Here is a 17,478-nt window from a genome sequence, read left to right as displayed (position 1 = left end):
GGCTCTCGTATGACAGCCAAGTGTGGGACATGACTCAAATGCCTCTCACAGAAGGACGGGTGACCGCGTGGCAATGGACACATGTAGCACGGCTGGCTGGCTTGGCTGTGATGTGCTGGGGTGGGACAGGTGACCGCATGGCAATGAATGTGTGCGGTGTGGCCGGCTGGCTAGGCTGTGATGTGCCGGGGTGGGACAGCTGACTGCATGGCAATGGACGTGTATGGCGTGGCCGGCCGACTCAGGTGTGATGTGCCAGGGTGGGACGTGTGATCACATGGCAATGGACATGTATGGCATGGTTGGCCGGCTCGGCTGTGATGTGCTGGGGTGGGACGGGTGACTGCGTGGCAATGGATGTAGGCAACGTGGCCGGCTCGGCTGTGACGCACCGGGATGGGCAAAGCAGCAGCGGAAGGATGGGTGCTGCTGGGAGGGGCAGCCCTGCTGGGCCCCCACCCCAGTGCTGGGTCACGGTGGACACACCGCCCCAGATCATCACGCATTTCCTTCAGATTTGAGCCCATTCTCTGTAGATGTTTCCTCAACATCCACAAAATGGAAAGAAAAGCGAACCCTGATGCCAGGCGTCACCCTCCGGAAATTCTGGGATAGTTCGGCTGTGGACGCAGCTGCGCCCCGGGACCGTAAAGGCTCTCAATATTCCCAAACTCGTCCCCAGCAGGTGTCTCCAGACATCCACAGCCAGGACCGTGGGCAGCCACTCAAGGGTGGGCCTTACCTCAGGAACCCCCTCATCATTTGCAAGGCAAGCACCTGTACAGCGAGGCTTTGGCCCCAGAAGCCGATGCTGCATCTGGCTGTGGGTGTCTGGAAGTCACAATTCAGGGTCTTCGGCAAAACCAAAGCATCGTGTGGGAGCCAGGCTTGGGGCGCAAAGGAAGCTGCTGCTGCTGCGCTCAGCAACACCATTTTTGAAGAGACACTCATGCCCAGACTCTGCGCAACGCCATCAGAGAGCAAGGGCCTGGCACAAGCTCTCAGTCACTTACCTGACGCCTGTCTCCAGGCAAAAAGCAAGGACAGGCTACTCCTCCCACCCCCACCCCGAAAATAGCACTTGGGGAGAAACTGACCTCATTTTTATAGCCATATTTGTATGGGGTTTTAATTACTGCTGTACATTAGCATTCCACTTTAACTAGCTGTCTAGACAACTGAGGGAGGAGGAACCAATATTAGAAATCACAGATCTTTATGGGAAGGAGAAACTGGCTTTTGCCTCTAATTCTTTGGATTTATAGAGTCTTTAACAACGTCTGAGCTTGTATTTTAGCGAACGCGCTGAGCGTGCATGCAGTAGCTGCGTGCACCAGGCAGCACTCTCAGGCTCTGTGATGGCATGGCACAGATCTGCCACGTGGCTGCTCCTGGGGCTCCAGCTCGGCCCTGTCCTCAGAGCCTGTCACCAGCCAGATGCGCGGGCAGGATGGGGCACTGGTCATCGCACCTATGGGTAGGAAGTGCCTCGACCCTTCCATGTCTGACTTCAGTAGAAATTTGGCCAAGAAAGCCGCTGGGAGCCCAGCTTCTCCAGGAGCACAGAGTGGGCCATGTGCAGACGAGGATTTGGCTCCGGAGCCTTCCGAGGCTCCAGGTTCCCCTGCTGTAAAATCAAGGGGTCTGCGCAGTGGAATCATTGGGGCCTGAAGATGATGGGCCCTGGGCCAGCAGGTGATTCCTGAGCTCCCTAGCCAAGGCATTCTGACGCATACAGGGCAGAGCGGCAGCTCTGACCCCAGTGCCACCCACCACAACCTTCTGGGCAGGGAGAGGGCATCCTTGACCCGCTGGTTAACGCAGCTTCTCCAGCAGCCCAGCCGTGAGTACAGCCTTGCAGCCCTGCCCTGGCAGCAGCGACCGTGCTTGTCTGGGGTGTCTGTTGGCTCCCACGTCCCCACGCTGCAGGCCTCTCCTGTTTCCCCTCCACCTGGCTTCCTCTCTGAGACCCTGAGCCCCCACCAGGTGCCACACTTCCAGGCCTGCACTTAGGGTCCCAGGACAAGACAGGGGGCTTGCCTGTTAAAGCCTCCATGCTCCGAGAGCAGGTGTGGCCCTGCCCGGCTGGGCTTCTGCCCCTGCCCAGTCCCTGCCCTGCTGTGTGGCCCCTCTAGTCTCTCCCCATCCAGGGCTAACCAAGATGACCAGTGGGCCCCTAAGATGGCAACAGCCTCCTGTTGGCACCCAGGAGCCTTGGCCCAGAAGACCCACAGTCAAGCTGGTGTCTGGGCCAAGGCTGGGGTGCTGGGGCAGGTGGCAGGCAGGGCCCCAACAGCCGGTGAGCTGACCGGGAGGCTGGGGAGGCCTCTGGCTCTGGGCCTTTGTGGGGACGGGGGTGCTGTGCTTTTTACAAATGGGCTACCTCTTGTGGAAATCCATTCAATAAAAATTTATTGAACACCTACCGTAGGTGCTGGGGACTGACTAGTGAACAAACAGACCCAAAGTAAAGACAGGAGACTTTGCTGGCCAGAGTTAGGGAGGCAGAACCTCGAATCACGGGGTCCATTTTGGGAAGAGGAGATGATGGTCCTGAGTGTATGCTGAACATCCAGCACTCCCTCAGACTCTCCCTCCCTCACCGGCCCTGCCAGATGCGACTGTCCTCAGGGTGGACCTTGGTGGGACAGGTTCCATCCCATAGGAGCAGCGCCCTCAGAGAGCACATCCTTGCTGGGGTTGTGGCCACGCGTGTGGTGCTAAGTAGCAAGGGGGGCACGGAAACCCCCAGCTCCCACAGTGTCCCGGTCGGTCCGGCCTCGTCCACAGTGCTCCATCACCAGGCCTGCCCGTCCCCAGACTCAGACACCACCCTCCCAGGGCCACGGCTGTGTGCCCACACCTGGGGGTGGGGGCCATCATGGGACAGCTCCCGAGGGAGCAATGTCTGACTGTGAGCAAAGATAGATTCCTCCCAGAGGCTGGTGCTCCCTGCAGCAGAGACCCATCCCTGACCTGCTATGTCCTCACCCAGGGCCCGGCGAGGCTGAGCATCCCACACCAGAATATTCTAGGACTCAGGTGCCGGCCCGTGCTATGGCTACAGAAACAGCAAAATGTTTGACTGATGTAAGGAACCAAGGTTATGTGATATTTTCAGCTGTAATAGTAGCTGTCTCTTGTCGGGAGAACCCGAGGCCTCCATCGCCCACCTAGCCTTGCTGGGGCCTTGTGAGCTGGGTTGGCAGCTGTCCTGGAACCTGGGAATGATGTTCCTCCCGCCTGCAGCTCCTGCCAGGCCCGGGAGGCCACTGTCCTGCCCCAGGCTTAAAGGTCCAGCAGCGCCTTGCACCCCCACAACTCTACTGGCTCTGCTGACACTCAGGGCAGGGCCCTGCCTCTGGACCCCACCCTCACCCCAGCCTGCCTCTTCTCTGACTACCCCCAGTTCCCCGGGGCTGGGCCACCTCTGGGCCACCTTCCTCCCACTTTTCTGTCCCAGCCCTGTTCCAAGTCCCTCTCTGAGCAGCTTCCATCCCAGACTTCCCCATCCTCACGAAGCTGCCCCTTGTCCCCAGGCTGGACACCACGCTGTGCCACAGCCCCCACACACCTGCTTGGCTCTCCCAGCCCCTCCATCTCACGCGCAGATTTAACTCCAGACACTCCCTCACAGCTGGGCCTGGGGAGCGGCCCTGCACGTCACCACTGGATTTTAGAGGCCGGGGTGTTCTCTCATAAATGACGGCCTTAAAGAGAAGACCTGAGGTCCTGGGGCCCTTGTCAGTTAGGCAAAGGGGCCCCATTGGGACAGGGTCCCAGGAAGAAAGAGTCCCGGTGGCTGGATTCCTGATGCCACCAGAAGCTCCATCACCACAGCTGATGCCCTCAGGGCACCTCTTGTGCTCTGGGCACGGAGCCAAGCACTCCCTGGGTTTTTCATTATTTTATTTAAATTGCACAAAACCAGGATATAGACAGATAGATAGCTGGGCTCTGGGAACGGGGCTGAGGGTGAACTGACGGGAGCTGTGTCCCTGATGAGGCCTGGGCAGCTGTGGTCAGGGCTGGAAGAAAGTGCCTCCCAGCAGCTGTGCGGACTGAGCTGGGCTCCAGCAGCCACCCCTGGGGGAAGGGGCGAGTCACGCCGAGGATGGGATGTGAGCCCCCAGCCAATCCCTCCCCCGCAGGACCCAAGCAGACCCAGAGTTCCTGGATGTTGGTGGTGGGGCGGGGGCTCTCACGGGCAACACCGGTCTTCTCACTGACAGGGGTTTAAGCATCGAAACAGTAAATAAAGGAAATGTCCCAAAGCTATGGATTCTATAGGAAAAGATCATGTAAGACTTTGAAATAGGCAAGAGAAGATTTCTGACTGTCCTTGTATTGGAATGCCAGAGGCCCTGGGGATGACCTGACCCCGGGAGGCCTGTGCCTTTGTCTCTGAGTAGGCTGTTCTATGACTCCATGGAAAGAAAAGTTAAACTTGGAGAAGAATGTGAGCAAAGTGTGCCTTTCCTGGGTACAGATGGACACGATTCCTGCTCACGGGAATGCAAATGGGTTTTGTCAGGCAGGAAACGTGAATCTCTGTGGGTCAAATCCTCATTTGAATTGGTTGTAACATCTTGTTTCCTCATCAATTAATGAGTTAATAAAATCTTTGACGTGTTCATTGTATAGTTTGTATGACAGTCATGATTATACCCTCTGCTAAAATTTATGCTTGAACAGTATGGCTAAAAACCCAAAATTCCAGCAGTTTTTTTTTTATTTACAGCAAAGATGATTCTGAAATGTATATGGAATTCTGGAGGGCCAAGAAGAGGCAGGTTACTCTTTAAGGCGAACAAAGCAGGAGAACGTGCTACTCCAGAAATGAAGCCTTTTTATAAAGCTAGAATAATTACTACAAAGTAGGGCGGAGAAGGGACTGACGATGACACACTAGAAAGTCCACTCTTGTAAGAACAGGTGCGATCTGGCAGAGAGGCGCTGTGAGACAGGGGGAGACGGTCTTTGAAGTAAGGGCTGCTACAGACGTAAGTATGGAAAATGAAACTATAACATTTTTAAAAGATGAAGCCTCCTGACTTTGGGATCAAAAGATTTCCTAAACAAGGAAATCTTTTCCTTTCCAATCTTAAAGGGAAAGATAAACAAATTAGACTGTTTTACTTTAAAATTTAAGACCTTAGATCATAACACGATGCTGTTGAGAACAGGAAAAGATAACCCACAGAACAGGGAACACACCTGCACTTCGGTGTAAGTTTAAGGACCAGTTTGCCCCTGGCTGCAAAAAAAAGCCTGTATGGAGGGAGAGATCTGGTGAGGATGGAGAGTGAAGACACAAGTTGGAGCATGCTTTTGAAAATCTGAAATAAAATCCAGAAGAATCAGCCAGAGGAATTGTGAGTAGCTGCCTCTGGGGCTCAGATCGGGGGTGAGAGGGGATGACAGGGAACTGCTGGTTTCTGTTACCAGCCTTTACTTAAGAAAAAAGCTGTCTTCCTCTACTGAGAGCATCAAATCCAACCAAGACAAATGAAAGGGTCGTGTGGCACTGGACAGAGGCAGCCGCCTGTCCCTCCCACCTTCCCGGGACAGTGGCAACGCTTCCTTCCTTCCCCGCACAGAAAAGCAAGCATCGCGTCATGCGAAGAAAGCATCCGGTTCTTACGAGTGCTGGCTTGGGCCAGGTCCTTGGGTTGCTAAGGTGACATCGATATATGGCTCGGGACAGGGTGAAGAGGTGTAGGGGAGATTGGAACAGGGACCACTTTGGAAAGGAAGGGGATCACCCAGGTTAGGCGTGTTTGGGGGCACCCATGTGTACGCCGTGGCAAGGTCATATGTAGGTGTGGAGAGTGGCTGCCCCTCTCTGGGAGTTCCACTTGCTGGTCCAGCCTGGAGGCCATCCCTGGAGACCGGAGGCCCCGGGAAGCAGGCAGAGGGAGGCTGCCCCAGGTGCACAGCCACGCCCTGTGGAAAGACCACTGCATCCCACTGAGGTGCCTGGGGCTCCGGGTCCTGAAGAGGCACAGGGCTGGGGCACGCACCTCTAAGATAGAGCTCCATTTCCCCCAAAACCACAGGACAGTCTCCTCTCCAAAGGACAAGGGGCATCGGGTGCAATCAGTCCCTTGCAATCCCTGGACATTCTCATCAGCTGAACCCCAGGCCTTTGAGAACATCGACTCTACTGGTGCCTGCCATGGGTGCCCAGGTCTCTGCAGCTATTAGGATGCACCAGTTGCCAACATTAGACCTCATTGATCCACAAACCGGCAGCTCATCTGGTCCAGCCCAAGTGCAACGGTTCTGCAGAGATGGGGACCTCAGGGCAGCTGGCGGCCATCCCACCCCCTGGGGCCTCCTGGTCTTGCCTCTCTGGATCCAGTGAGTTCAACTGGAGAATTCCCTCTGAGTCCCCCCATGAGGATGTGTGGGACTCCTGCTGTGAAACACTGAGCCCTGCCTGGTGTCAGGTGTGACTCAGGACACTAAGAAGAGGTGTCCGTGAACCCTGCGGTGTGGATGGGTAGTGCCGATTTCTAGGTTTCTTGCTCTGGCCCAAGTTAAGAAAGGAAGTAGAGCTGGTGTTTGTGGAAAAGGGGAGGTGAGAGTCTGGCCTGCCCTGTGGGGGCCTGACTGTGGGTCTGAACCTTTCCTAGTGGTCTCATGACTCTAGGGTCCTCAAAACCAACAGGGGTGGCATGAGGAGCCTGTGCTGAGAATGTCATGGGGGGTGAAGCCAGAGCTGCCCAGGTGCTGCCCGTGTGCTCCCCGAGCCCACACCTGCACCCTCGCCCACGCCCACCCCTGCCCACCCACGTACCAGCCTGCGGATCTCCCGCTCGCACTCCTTCTTGATGCGGGTGATCTCCTCCTGGTGCAGGTGGTACACGCTGCGGATCTCCGCGGCCTTGATCTTGTCTGCCTGGATCACCAGCGTCAGCGCCTCCTCCACCTGCCTCTTGGCGCCCTTGAGCTCGGAGATCTCCTGCTGCATCTTGACCTTCTCCACCTCGAACCCCTTCTTGGCCTCCTCCTTGGCCTCGGACAGCAGCACGGTCTTGACCTTTTCGGGGCCGCCGTCACGCAGGGCACTGAGCAGTGCCTGCAGCCGCTGGTTCTCGTTGTCCTTGATCTTGATGACCCTGAGCAGCTCGGCCTCGTGCTGCCGCAGCAGCGTCTCACGCACAGCCTGTAGCTCCTTCATCTTCTCCTCGTGCAGCTTTGTCTTGAGCTCCGTGAGCAAGACCGCAGTCTTATGCTGCTCATGCTCGCGCACCTGCCGCAGCTCCTGGTTCTTCTCGCGTTCCACTTTGCTGACCTGAAAGACAACAGCGAGACTGAGTGTGGCAGGAGCTCCGGCCATGCACACACTCACACCTGAATGTGCATTCGGGGGGAGCTTCCACGTTGCACACACTCACACCTGAATGTGTACTGGGGGAGCTTCCACGTTGCACACACTCACACCTGAATGTGTACTGGGGGGAGCTTCCACGTTGCACACACTCACACCTGAATGTGTACTGGGGGGAGCTTCCATGTTGCACACACTCACACCTGAATGTGTATTTGTGGGGAGCGTCCATGATGCAGACACTCACACATCTGAATGTGCACTTGGGGAAGATTTTTTTGAAAATTACTGAACACCTGAGCAGCAGGTACCGTTCAGGCAAACCTGAGGTCACCCACCGGAATCTGTAACGTGCTGAAAGGTTTTATCAGTTGTTATTCATGAGAATTGTTGGCATCTGAATCAAAAATAAGTTCCAGAAGTTGAGACTGTGTTGTTACTGTTTTAAACCATGGAGAAAAGGCACTTCTAATAAGCAAAATAGTCCAGCAAGGGCCCTGTCTGGGGTTAGGGGAGGACACGCTATGGGGGTCCTACATTCAGACCACAGTGCCGGGACCGCTGCTTGCCATGGGCCAGGCTCTGCTGCCAAGGGCTTTGCTCTCCCGCTCCGAGGAGGTTCCAGCACATCCGGCCCAATGCCCGCTTATGGCTGGACACGGCCATACTCATTTATGACGTCGCCAAATGTTCACGGCTCCAGTGGGAGCTGGAGGACGGCTGAGCCCTCAGGGCTGCTCCAAGGTTGATAGAATCTTAAATGAAACGGACAAACGTCCTTTCGTGTTTTTTTTTTCACGAGTTAGCTTTTAGTCAAACCACATTTCTACTAGAAACGACATTTTCTTTACATCTTATTTCCAGAGAAATTATCTTCTGCTAACCTCCAACAATTGCTCTAGAATTTGGGGTCCTCTTTGGAGACAACTATTTAAGGACTATTTCCGTTACGTGAATGACACGCTGAAGAGGAACACACCAACCTCCTCTGCCAGTCCTGTCCTGCCAGCACCGAGTCACAGGTCAACATCTCTATTTTAAATCAGCCGTAACTTCCCCTGAGATGACTCCAGGATAATGCAGAAAACTAGAGTGCAAGATCAGGGCTGTGGCGCCTAGAAGGGCCCAGATGAGCGCAGCCATTCTGACAAGCGGCTGTGCGGAGGCCTCCTCTGGGCTGCTGGTGGGATCCCAGCCCATCCGTAGCAGAGGGCCCAGAGTCCCCCTCTGATCACAGAAGTGTACCACTGGCATGACCCCAGCCATGATCAGTGCCCCGCCAGGGTGACCTCCAGCCGTGATCGCGGTGACCCGCCAGGGTGACCTCCGGCCGTGATCGCAGTGACCTGCCAGTGCTGGAGCTGATTGCAGAGCTGTGTAGTATGAACAGTGCTCAGCGCTGATTTGAACAGATTGGCATTTGGCAGCTCAGGGAAGTGTCTATGGAATCGGAGCCACACCAGCTAACACTTCATGCATAATTCACCCTCGCCTGATCACAGCAGCCACTCACCATACTTTTCCCATATCCTGGAAAAATATGTATTCATTAGATTGGATGAATGAAGAAATGAATTCATTGAGGAATGCTCAATTCAAATATTTTTTAAATCACTGGATTTCTATATATCATCAGCAAATAATTAGGAATGAAAATATCAAATGTAACATTTATAATGGTATCAAAAAAACAAACACTTTTGAATACGTGTCAGAAAACATGCCCAAGACCTCTGTGCTGAAAACTACCAGGTGTTACTGACAGAAATTTAAAAGCGTTTAAATAAATGGAAGAATATATCATACTCATGAACCCAAAGACTCAATATCATAAACATGTTTATTTTCCTCAAATTGATCTATAGATTCAATGCAATTCAATGTATAGAAGGTTTTATAAAAATGCAAATCTCCAGATGGATTCTAAAATGCAGATGGAAACGCAAAGAACCAAGACAGAATAGAATCCAAAACAGACTAGCAGGGAGCTACCGTGACTAACAGCCAACTTCTGCTGTCCCAGCACAGTGGCTCATCCTGTAATCCCAGCACTGTGGGAGGCACAGGCAGGAGGATGGCTTGAGGAGTTCAAGACCAGCCTGGGCAACACAGTGAGACCCTGTCTGTACAAAAAAATAATAAATTAAAAAATTAGCCAGGTGCGGTGATGCACACCTGTAGTCCCAGCTACTTGGGAGGATGAAGTGGGAGGACTGCTTGAGCCGGGGGGTAGAGGCTGCAGTGAGCTGTGATCACACCACTGCACTACAGCCTGGGTGACAGAATGAGACCCTGTCTCAAAAATAATCAGTAAACTTTTGCCATGCTACACAGAAGCAACAACCATTCATTTTTTCTCATGAGTCTAGCATTCAGCTGGAGTCAGGTGGCCTAGGTTGGACTCAGTGGTTACCACGTAGCAATTTTCCTGGGACTGGCCACTAGTCTAGACACAGTCTCTTCACAGAGAGGACAGAGGTGAAGGAGTAAGCAGGGGACACAGAGGGCTGGGCTCGGGCCTGGCCCAGATCACTGCTGCACTGGCCAGAACAAAGCAAAGCTCTGTTTTTTGCCAGAACAAAGCAAAGCTCTGCAAAGTCGCATGGCACAGGCATCCTCCGGGGAGAGGCGAAGGACGGGACAGTAACACTGTCTACGACACAGGCTCACACACGTGGCCATGGATTTATTGTAAAAGTGAAACTGCAGTGCAGTGGGTAAAGTCTTTTTTATGTGAATGGTGCCAGGTCCATCTCATATCTACAGTCATACCCTACTTACATCATGTGCCAAAATCAATCCCTGGTATGTTTCCGATATAAAATTGAAAGGTAAAACAACACAGCTTCTAGAAGAAAACATAGGAAAGTGTCTCCATGACCTGGTACAGGCACAGATTTTCCTCAAAAGGAAAACTCCACAAAGCCCCGCTGTCTCTTTCCCAGGCTTTTCTTAGCCCTATGATGAGGAGTTCCTCTATTAGCAAACATTCTTCCTCAACAAGATTCTAATTGCTGCAGGGCAGTCTGCTGCGTAAATAAAACCTAACATCCTTAGCAGTCTCCTCAGGCCGGGACAGCCAGGTGGCCGCTTTGTTCCTTATCATTAGCAGAGCTAAAACTGACACCCTGTGTATCCACTGGATTCCGCTTTTCCTAACAGTGGAGTCACTGCCACAGAAGGCTGGCAGCATCTCAGGGCCATGCACTGGTGGCCAAGGCACCTGCAGAGAGGCTTCCAGCAGCTTCTGAGGGCATCACTTCTCCACCCAATCAACGACCACAGGGATCTGCCGTGTATAAAAGCAACTGGATGCATTCAACTTTGTTTTGATTTGCATGTCCTTAAATAATACTGCTAAGGCTTTTGGCCATTCACAGATCATCTACCTCCTGAGCTTTATCACAGAATCCTGGGAGGTGCAAATTGAATCCCCTAAAGCAGGCCAAGAGTGGCTAGTGAGCCCTGAACCGAGGTGACAGCTGCTTTCAGACCAGGGATATACAGCGTCCTGGTCACTAGGTAGGTGTGTTTCTTGTACATTTCAGTAAGTCACGCTTTAGAAAGTGGGAAGGTCACGGTCTTTCAAACCCTAGCTGTGCATGTTCTGATGAGAACTATTTTTTTCTGAGGAGTAGGAAAGAATGGAGCAGCCAAAGGGGGCAGAAGGGAAAGACAGAGGGAGTGAGAGAGGGGATTCGCAGCCAGGCAGCGGGAGGCTGACCAAGAAGCGGTGGCCGAGAGTCAGACGCATCCACCATGTGAGCCTGTGTCCGAGGGGAGGTGGAGAGCTGCCCTGTCCAAGGAGACACGTGGCTGGGGACAAGGAGAATCCGAATCCCAGACTCTTCACAGGAACTATTTCCCCACTTCTATAGGCTCAGAACATTCAGGTACCCACAGTAATAAGCAGACAGTCCCCAGGGGAAGGCAGGAGACTTTTTTTTAAATGCAACACATTCATGTAAATCTCTGTGAAAACACAGCCACGCGGGACTTTGTAGACAAAAACACTGAAGAAAAGAATACAATTGAACAAAATAAGGAACCAGGATAAGAGACCCTTCTTAAAACTTAACAGCCAGAAAGAACAGAGGTGGGATGGAATGTTCTGGAAGCAGGCATGAGGTGGGTGAAGTCCAAGAGCATGGCCCCCTCGCTGCCCTCTCTGGGCTTCCCAGCTGACGAGCCGAGTGCCCAGGGCAGGTCCCAGCCCCGTCTCCCCTCGCACTGTTCTCTGGGCAGCATCTCCCACCACCTGGAGACCCCGCTCCCACACCTGAGGCCCGTGTACCCCGCGGGACAGTGGTCACCTATGCTCACCGCCCACATGGCAGCCCCTGCCTGGATGTTGGTGAGAGGCTCCACGGTGCCCTGTCCCACGCAGAGTCCTTGATGTCCTCCGGCCCCCAGTGCCCATCATCCTCGCCCAGATGCCACCTCAGCAAAGGGTGGCCCGGCCACTGCTGCTCAGACCCACACCTGGAGCATCCCATGCACCGTCCACCCGCACGCTCTACCCCCGCCTGCCCACACCTCCTGGCTCCTCTCCCCGTGTCCCAGAGCCGTTCCACACACCGTCCACCCACAGACTCTACCCCTGCCTGCCCACATATCCTGGTGCCTCTGCCACATGCCCCTCCACAGCTGCCACCCTCAGCCACGGCACGGACCTCTGAGCAGCTGCTCCCACTGCTCTCTGCTCCCCTCAGCCCCTCCCACAGCGGCCAGAGGGTACGTTTAAAACGTCAAAATATTTTAAATATATAAACATATTTACAATATATAATATGCAAATAGAAGTTAGGTCATGTCCGGCTTTAAGGCTCCCAGAGGCTGCTGGCTGTGCCTGGAGCATGGCCCAAGCTCCCTGCCTCGCCACGGTGGGATGCCCAGCAGTCCAGGGAGGCCGGCTTTCCTTGTTGTTCCAGCATAGTGATCAGTAACCCCCTTTCTCCCTCCAAAGTGTCCCCATGTGGACCTTAGGTTACTAGGACCCCTCCTGCCCCACACCTGCATGGCCCCCAGGGCCCATGGCCACCTCTGCTGACCTCTTCTGCACCCTCCCCATGAGGGCTGCACCTGCCCTGGCCTTCCCGGTGCTCGAGGTCACACTCATGCCCATTCACCCCATGTCTACCTGGGCTCTAGCCCCACCTGGAGCCACCCCCGACCTGGAGCCACCTCCCACCCTGGGACCTTCCTGTGCTCATGGGGGGGTCTCTGCTCCAAGGCCACTTCCTCAGCAGTGACCCCAGCACCACCCACCATGTCTGCTGGCTCTGCCACCCCTTGCCTCGGCCCCTGTCCCCGTCATTGCCACCTCCCTTCACAGGTCTGCAGGGGCACAGCTGCCCGGGACACGTTTCCTGTGGGGGCAGGAGGCGGGAGCTTCCATGGGGTCTCCCACCTCTAGGCGGGCCCTCCAGTTAGAGCTGGGATCTTGTAGGACTTTCCGGGCACCTCCGAAAGGTGTGATTGCCGTGAATTTTCTCTGCTCCCTGCACTTCCTCATCCAGGGTACAGTTCCAAGAGTTGGGGCTCAGCCTGCGGGAGGGCGGGCAGTGGCCAAACAGAACAGGCATCAGGGGCCCTGCTGTGCCCAGACCAGAGCTGGAGCCTTCGTGTCCACGACAAAAACACGGTGACTTACATCCTCATGACATGTATGGCTCTTCCCTGATTTAAAGGAGCCCACGCTGCACCTTCCTGAAGACAAGGCCGAGTTCACGCCCCTGCGGTTCCCTCTAGAGCCCTCCCCTTCTTCACTGGGAACGGTCCCATCTCTCTCCTGACAGAGGGCTGGCACCTGGAGGAGTCAGCTTTTATTTAAATCATTTTATTCTTGAGTTGTTAAATCTCAGTCTGCTCAAGTCTTCCTCGGTGATCGATTAACCATTGGACTGAAATCCAAGATGCTTTTTCCAGAACTCACAGGGACCTTCTTTACCCTGAAAATCACAGTCTGCAAAATGTGATGATGCAGTTGCAGAATTCTGATGATTCCTGATAAAGAGATGAGCTCCCCACTGCACGGCAGCCCAGGACTGTGGCAGAGAAACAAGCAGCTCCCCCTCCCTCAGTTGTTCAATGTAAATGGATTTAATCACCACGTGAGAGCACATCTTCACATAACCACAGGGAAACTGCACAGAAGGCTGAGCCCATCTATCGGTGGGCCCCACGTTGGGATCCGGCCTTGGGAGCTGCAAAGGCTGAGAACCTGCTGGAGGCACCAGCAGCCCGGAGGCACCTGCCCGTGCCTGAGCTGGTGGAGGGCACCAGATGCCGCCTTGGCCACCAGTGGGCTGTGGGAGCTTCCAGAGCACAGCTGGATTCCAGACTGGCTTGGGGGCTGCCTGTCCCCTCCAGGCTACAGGAGGCCGGTGGGGCAGGGTCGGTCTGTTCTGGGAAGGGATCCTCTGGCCGGCCATTGATTTCGCTCTTGAGGTCCAGAACTGGATTCTCCCCCACAGGTGCTTCTGAGGCATCTGGATCTGCTGGAAATTAGATAGGAGGCTCCGGTTCCACAGCTGCAGGTCTAGTTAGATTCCTGTCCTGGGGCTGTAATGATGATATTACTTTTCACATGGACACAGTAAAGACTTCAGAAGCATTGATGCTGCCAATTGTAATGACTGAATTCCTATTTTCTCTTCCCTGCTTGGCCATGACTTATGCAAGTGTTTTGCAAATCAAGAATCCCCACATTTTCGTGGTAGAGGCCAAGATGCTGTGTGAGCTGCGGAGCTGCAAGAGCCCAGGAGCCCCTGAAGGCTTCCCATGGTCCTGTTTCTAACCACGCAGAAGCTACAGCCTCAAGCCCTTCCCCACTCAGGAAGACTCGAAGGTCAACTCAGATGGGATATTCCATTTATAGAATGGAGTAGGGAGAGGAGAAAGCCCAGGTGGGAGCTGGAAGAAAGGGGGCTGGAGGCTCCAGGGTCCTCAGGATCCTCAGGGCCCTCGTGTGCAATGAGCTGAGGTCTCGCTACCGTCTGTGAGACTCTCGCTGTAGTTCTCAGGCCAGGAAGATGCCTGGACACAGGGGGACCCAGACCTCTCTGTGGGCGCGCAGGAACAAGGGCAGGCAGCCAGGCGGAGAGCTTCTAGTTTGCTTATATTTGAGCCCAAATGAGGTCATTTTTTAATTGTGGGTGGTGCCTAGCTGCCTGTCTGCCATATTCTTTTCTGTGTGCACATGATCTTTTTTTAACCTCGAATGTTTTTAATTAAAAAAAAATTTTGTTTTTTGAGACAGTCTTGCTCTGTTACCCAGGCTGGAGTGCAGTGGCACAATCACAGCACACTGCAGCCTTGACCTCCTGGGCTCAAGCCATCCTCCCACGTAGCTGGGACTACAGGTGAGTGCCACCATGCCCAGTTTTTAAAAATATATGTGTGTGTGTGTACATATATGTGTGTGTGTATATATATGTGTGTGGATATATGTGTGGATATATGTGCATGAATATGTGCGTGTATGTGTATGTTTGTGTATACATATAATTTTTTTTTGGTTGAGACCAGGTTTTGCTATGTTGCCCAGGCTGGTCTCGAATTCCTGGGCTGAAGTGATTCTCCCGCCTCGGCCTTCCAAAGTGCTGGGACTACAGGTATGAACCACTGCACCTGGCCTTGAATGTTTTAAATGACGCTTGGCTGGGAAGGTCCAGGTTTGGCTTGGAGGCACCAGTGGGAGACAGGCCCAGGTAGGAGAAGAGCAGGTGAATGAGGCAGGGGAGGGGTGGGACAAGGAGGCAGGGGAGGGACGAGTTAATGAGGTAGGAGCAGGGTCAGAGAATGCTCTGGGGTCTTGGTGGCCCAGGGGCTCTCTCGTCTGAGGCTCCACCTGTGTCCCACCCGTCCTTTTTCCTCTCCAGACCCCTGCTTCCGTTAGCTGCAGACCCTGGAAGTTGAGGAGACAAAGAATAATTATTTTCTGCATCTCCTGGAAACACCTTTAATGTTGGAAATCCACTGTCCCCTGGGACTGGCAGGATGAAAGGGCTGGGAGAGGGACAGAGCTGGCCAGAGGAGCTGGTGTGGGAGGGCAAGTCCACGATGCGGACGCTGAGCGGCCCTGGGCAGGTTCGATGCCTCCCCATGCCTCTCAGCAGCTTCTGCTCCAGCAGGACCAAGGTCCGGGCTCTGCTGCATAGTGAGGTGTGAAAACCCCAGCCTAGAAAGAACCCCCTGGCAGAGATGAGAATATTTCAGAGTCCTTGGCTAAGCCAGGCTAACTAGGTCTGCAGGAAGGAGCAACGCCGAGCCATGATCTTGAACCACAGTGGTCCCAGAGCAGCCAGCACCTTCCCACCGGTGTGAGCCAGCGGCAAGGACTCTGCCCGAATCCGGCTCCTGGAGCTGCCCGTGGGAGCCAGCTGGATCTCCCTGAAGGGCCCTCTCTGTTCTCCATGGGCCCTGGGGACGTCACCGTCAAACTGCAAACACAGACAAGCTCTGGCCCAGCAATTTGGCTTGCAAGAACGTCTCCTGCAGGAGTTCTTTTGCATGAAGTCCAAGACCCAGGTACAGGGCTGCAGTATCAGCCGAGAATCGAATCAGCCTGGATGCCGTCGACAGGCCCGACATGGTGGGGCATGCGAATAACATGAACGAGCTTGTGCCAGCTGCTCGTTCTGGAGTCGTGGAACTGACTCCAAGAGGCGCTGTGATCACTTGGCAAAAGGGAGTCGCTGCCTGTGCATCCAGCATGCTGTCAGTTATGCTTGAGGAGGCAGGGCTTAGATCGCTTACGCAGGAAACCATAACATGAACCTTCTGGCGAGGGCGTCCAGGACGAGGAGCTCTGAGGCAAACAGGCTTCTTCTCCGTTCCTTTCCTCCGGTGCCTTCTGCACGTTGTGCCAAGAGGATACATCCTCTCCTCCAGGTACAACTAAACACGCCCTGCAAGGTGCCCAGTGGGTCTGGGTTGCAGCCCTCAGACGCCGGCCCTGGAACCCTTGCTGGCCCCTGGGGAGCCCGCAAGCCTGGCCTGCTGACCATCGAGGAGCGTGTGTCCCTCGGGGCGTCGCAGATGGATGTGTTTTGGCAAAACTGCACAAAAAATCACATGATGCTGTTGTAATTGGGTGGACAGAGAACTGGGGACTAAAACTGGGGATGTCCACATGTGGTGCTTGTGTTAAGATAATTATTGGCTGGGGGCAGTGGCTCAGCCCTGTAATCCCAGCACGTTGGGAGGCTGAGACAGGAAGATCGCTTGAGTCCAGGAGTTTGAGACCAGCAAAGGCAACATGGCGAGACCCAGTCTCTACAAAAGAGTAAAAACAAAAAAAAATAGCCAGGCATGGTAGTGCACACCTGTGGTCTCAGCTACTTGGGGGCTGAGGTGAGAGGATTGCTTGAGCCCAGGAGGTGGAGGCTATAGTGAGCTGAGATCGCACCACTGCACTCCAGACGGTGACAGAGTGAGACTCTTTTTTTAAAAAAAGATAATTGTTATATTTTTACTCAATAAAACAAAGGGTTTCATTCTCACTGGGCTCTTGACAAGTCATCTCTTCTTCCACCAGCAAAACGCGGAGAGGGAAGATGACAGCCACGTCTGAGGCTCGCCGTGCAGCCTGGTCTCTCCATTTGGGGCAACTCCCCATTTTCAGGGGGGGCATTAGCACGCGGACCGTGTGCTCCTGCAGTGAGTCTGGGCCTCTGGGCATTGTTGTTTGGGATTTATGGGTGCCTGGCACAGAGCAGGTGCTGGACGCACATTTACTGACCATAAATGGGCCGTGTCCCCATGCCATCGGCCTTCTGGTATCCCAGAAGCGAGACTCTCCCCCAGCTGTGCCCCAGAGCCTCAGCAGCACTCCCGCCTTCAGGCCACAGGCTGTGTTCATCCCCATCCTACAGAGGAGAGACTCATAGCAGGATGGGAAGGAACGTGGGCAGGGCCAGATGGTAAATATTTTAGGTTTTGTGGGTCAGCTCCAAGGACAATATGTAAATGAGCAGGTGCAGCTGTGGGTTTTTGTTTTTTTTTTTTTTAATCATTTTTATTTCTTTAGAGACAGGGTCTCGCTCTGTCATCCAGACTAGAGTACAGTGGCACAATCACAGCTTACTGTAGCCTCAACCTCCTAGACTCAAGTAATCGTCTCGCCTCAGCCTCCCGAG

At 54.1% G+C, this 17,478-nt stretch overlaps 1 protein-coding gene across 2 annotated transcripts in view; it reads right to left on the bottom strand.

Annotated features, from left to right (window-relative positions):
* The window catches only part of JAKMIP3 (Janus kinase and microtubule interacting protein 3), a 120,575-nt gene that overhangs the window by 61,730 nt on the left and 41,367 nt on the right, over positions 1–17,478 (bottom strand). For both annotated transcript variants that reach the window (XM_024253819.3, XM_063727825.1), the window contains exon 3: positions 6,803–7,300. In XM_024253819.3, coding sequence (XP_024109587.2) covers positions 6,803–7,300 — 498 coding nt within the window. The remainder of the gene's footprint in view (positions 1–6,802; positions 7,301–17,478) is intronic.

Source organism: Pongo abelii, chromosome 8 (assembly GCF_028885655.2).
Source record: "Pongo abelii isolate AG06213 chromosome 8, NHGRI_mPonAbe1-v2.0_pri, whole genome shotgun sequence".
NCBI classification, from domain to species: Eukaryota; Metazoa; Chordata; class Mammalia; order Primates; family Hominidae; genus Pongo; species Pongo abelii.
Note: the sequence above shows the minus strand (reverse complement) of the source record. Positions and strands in the feature narration are given on the sequence as shown.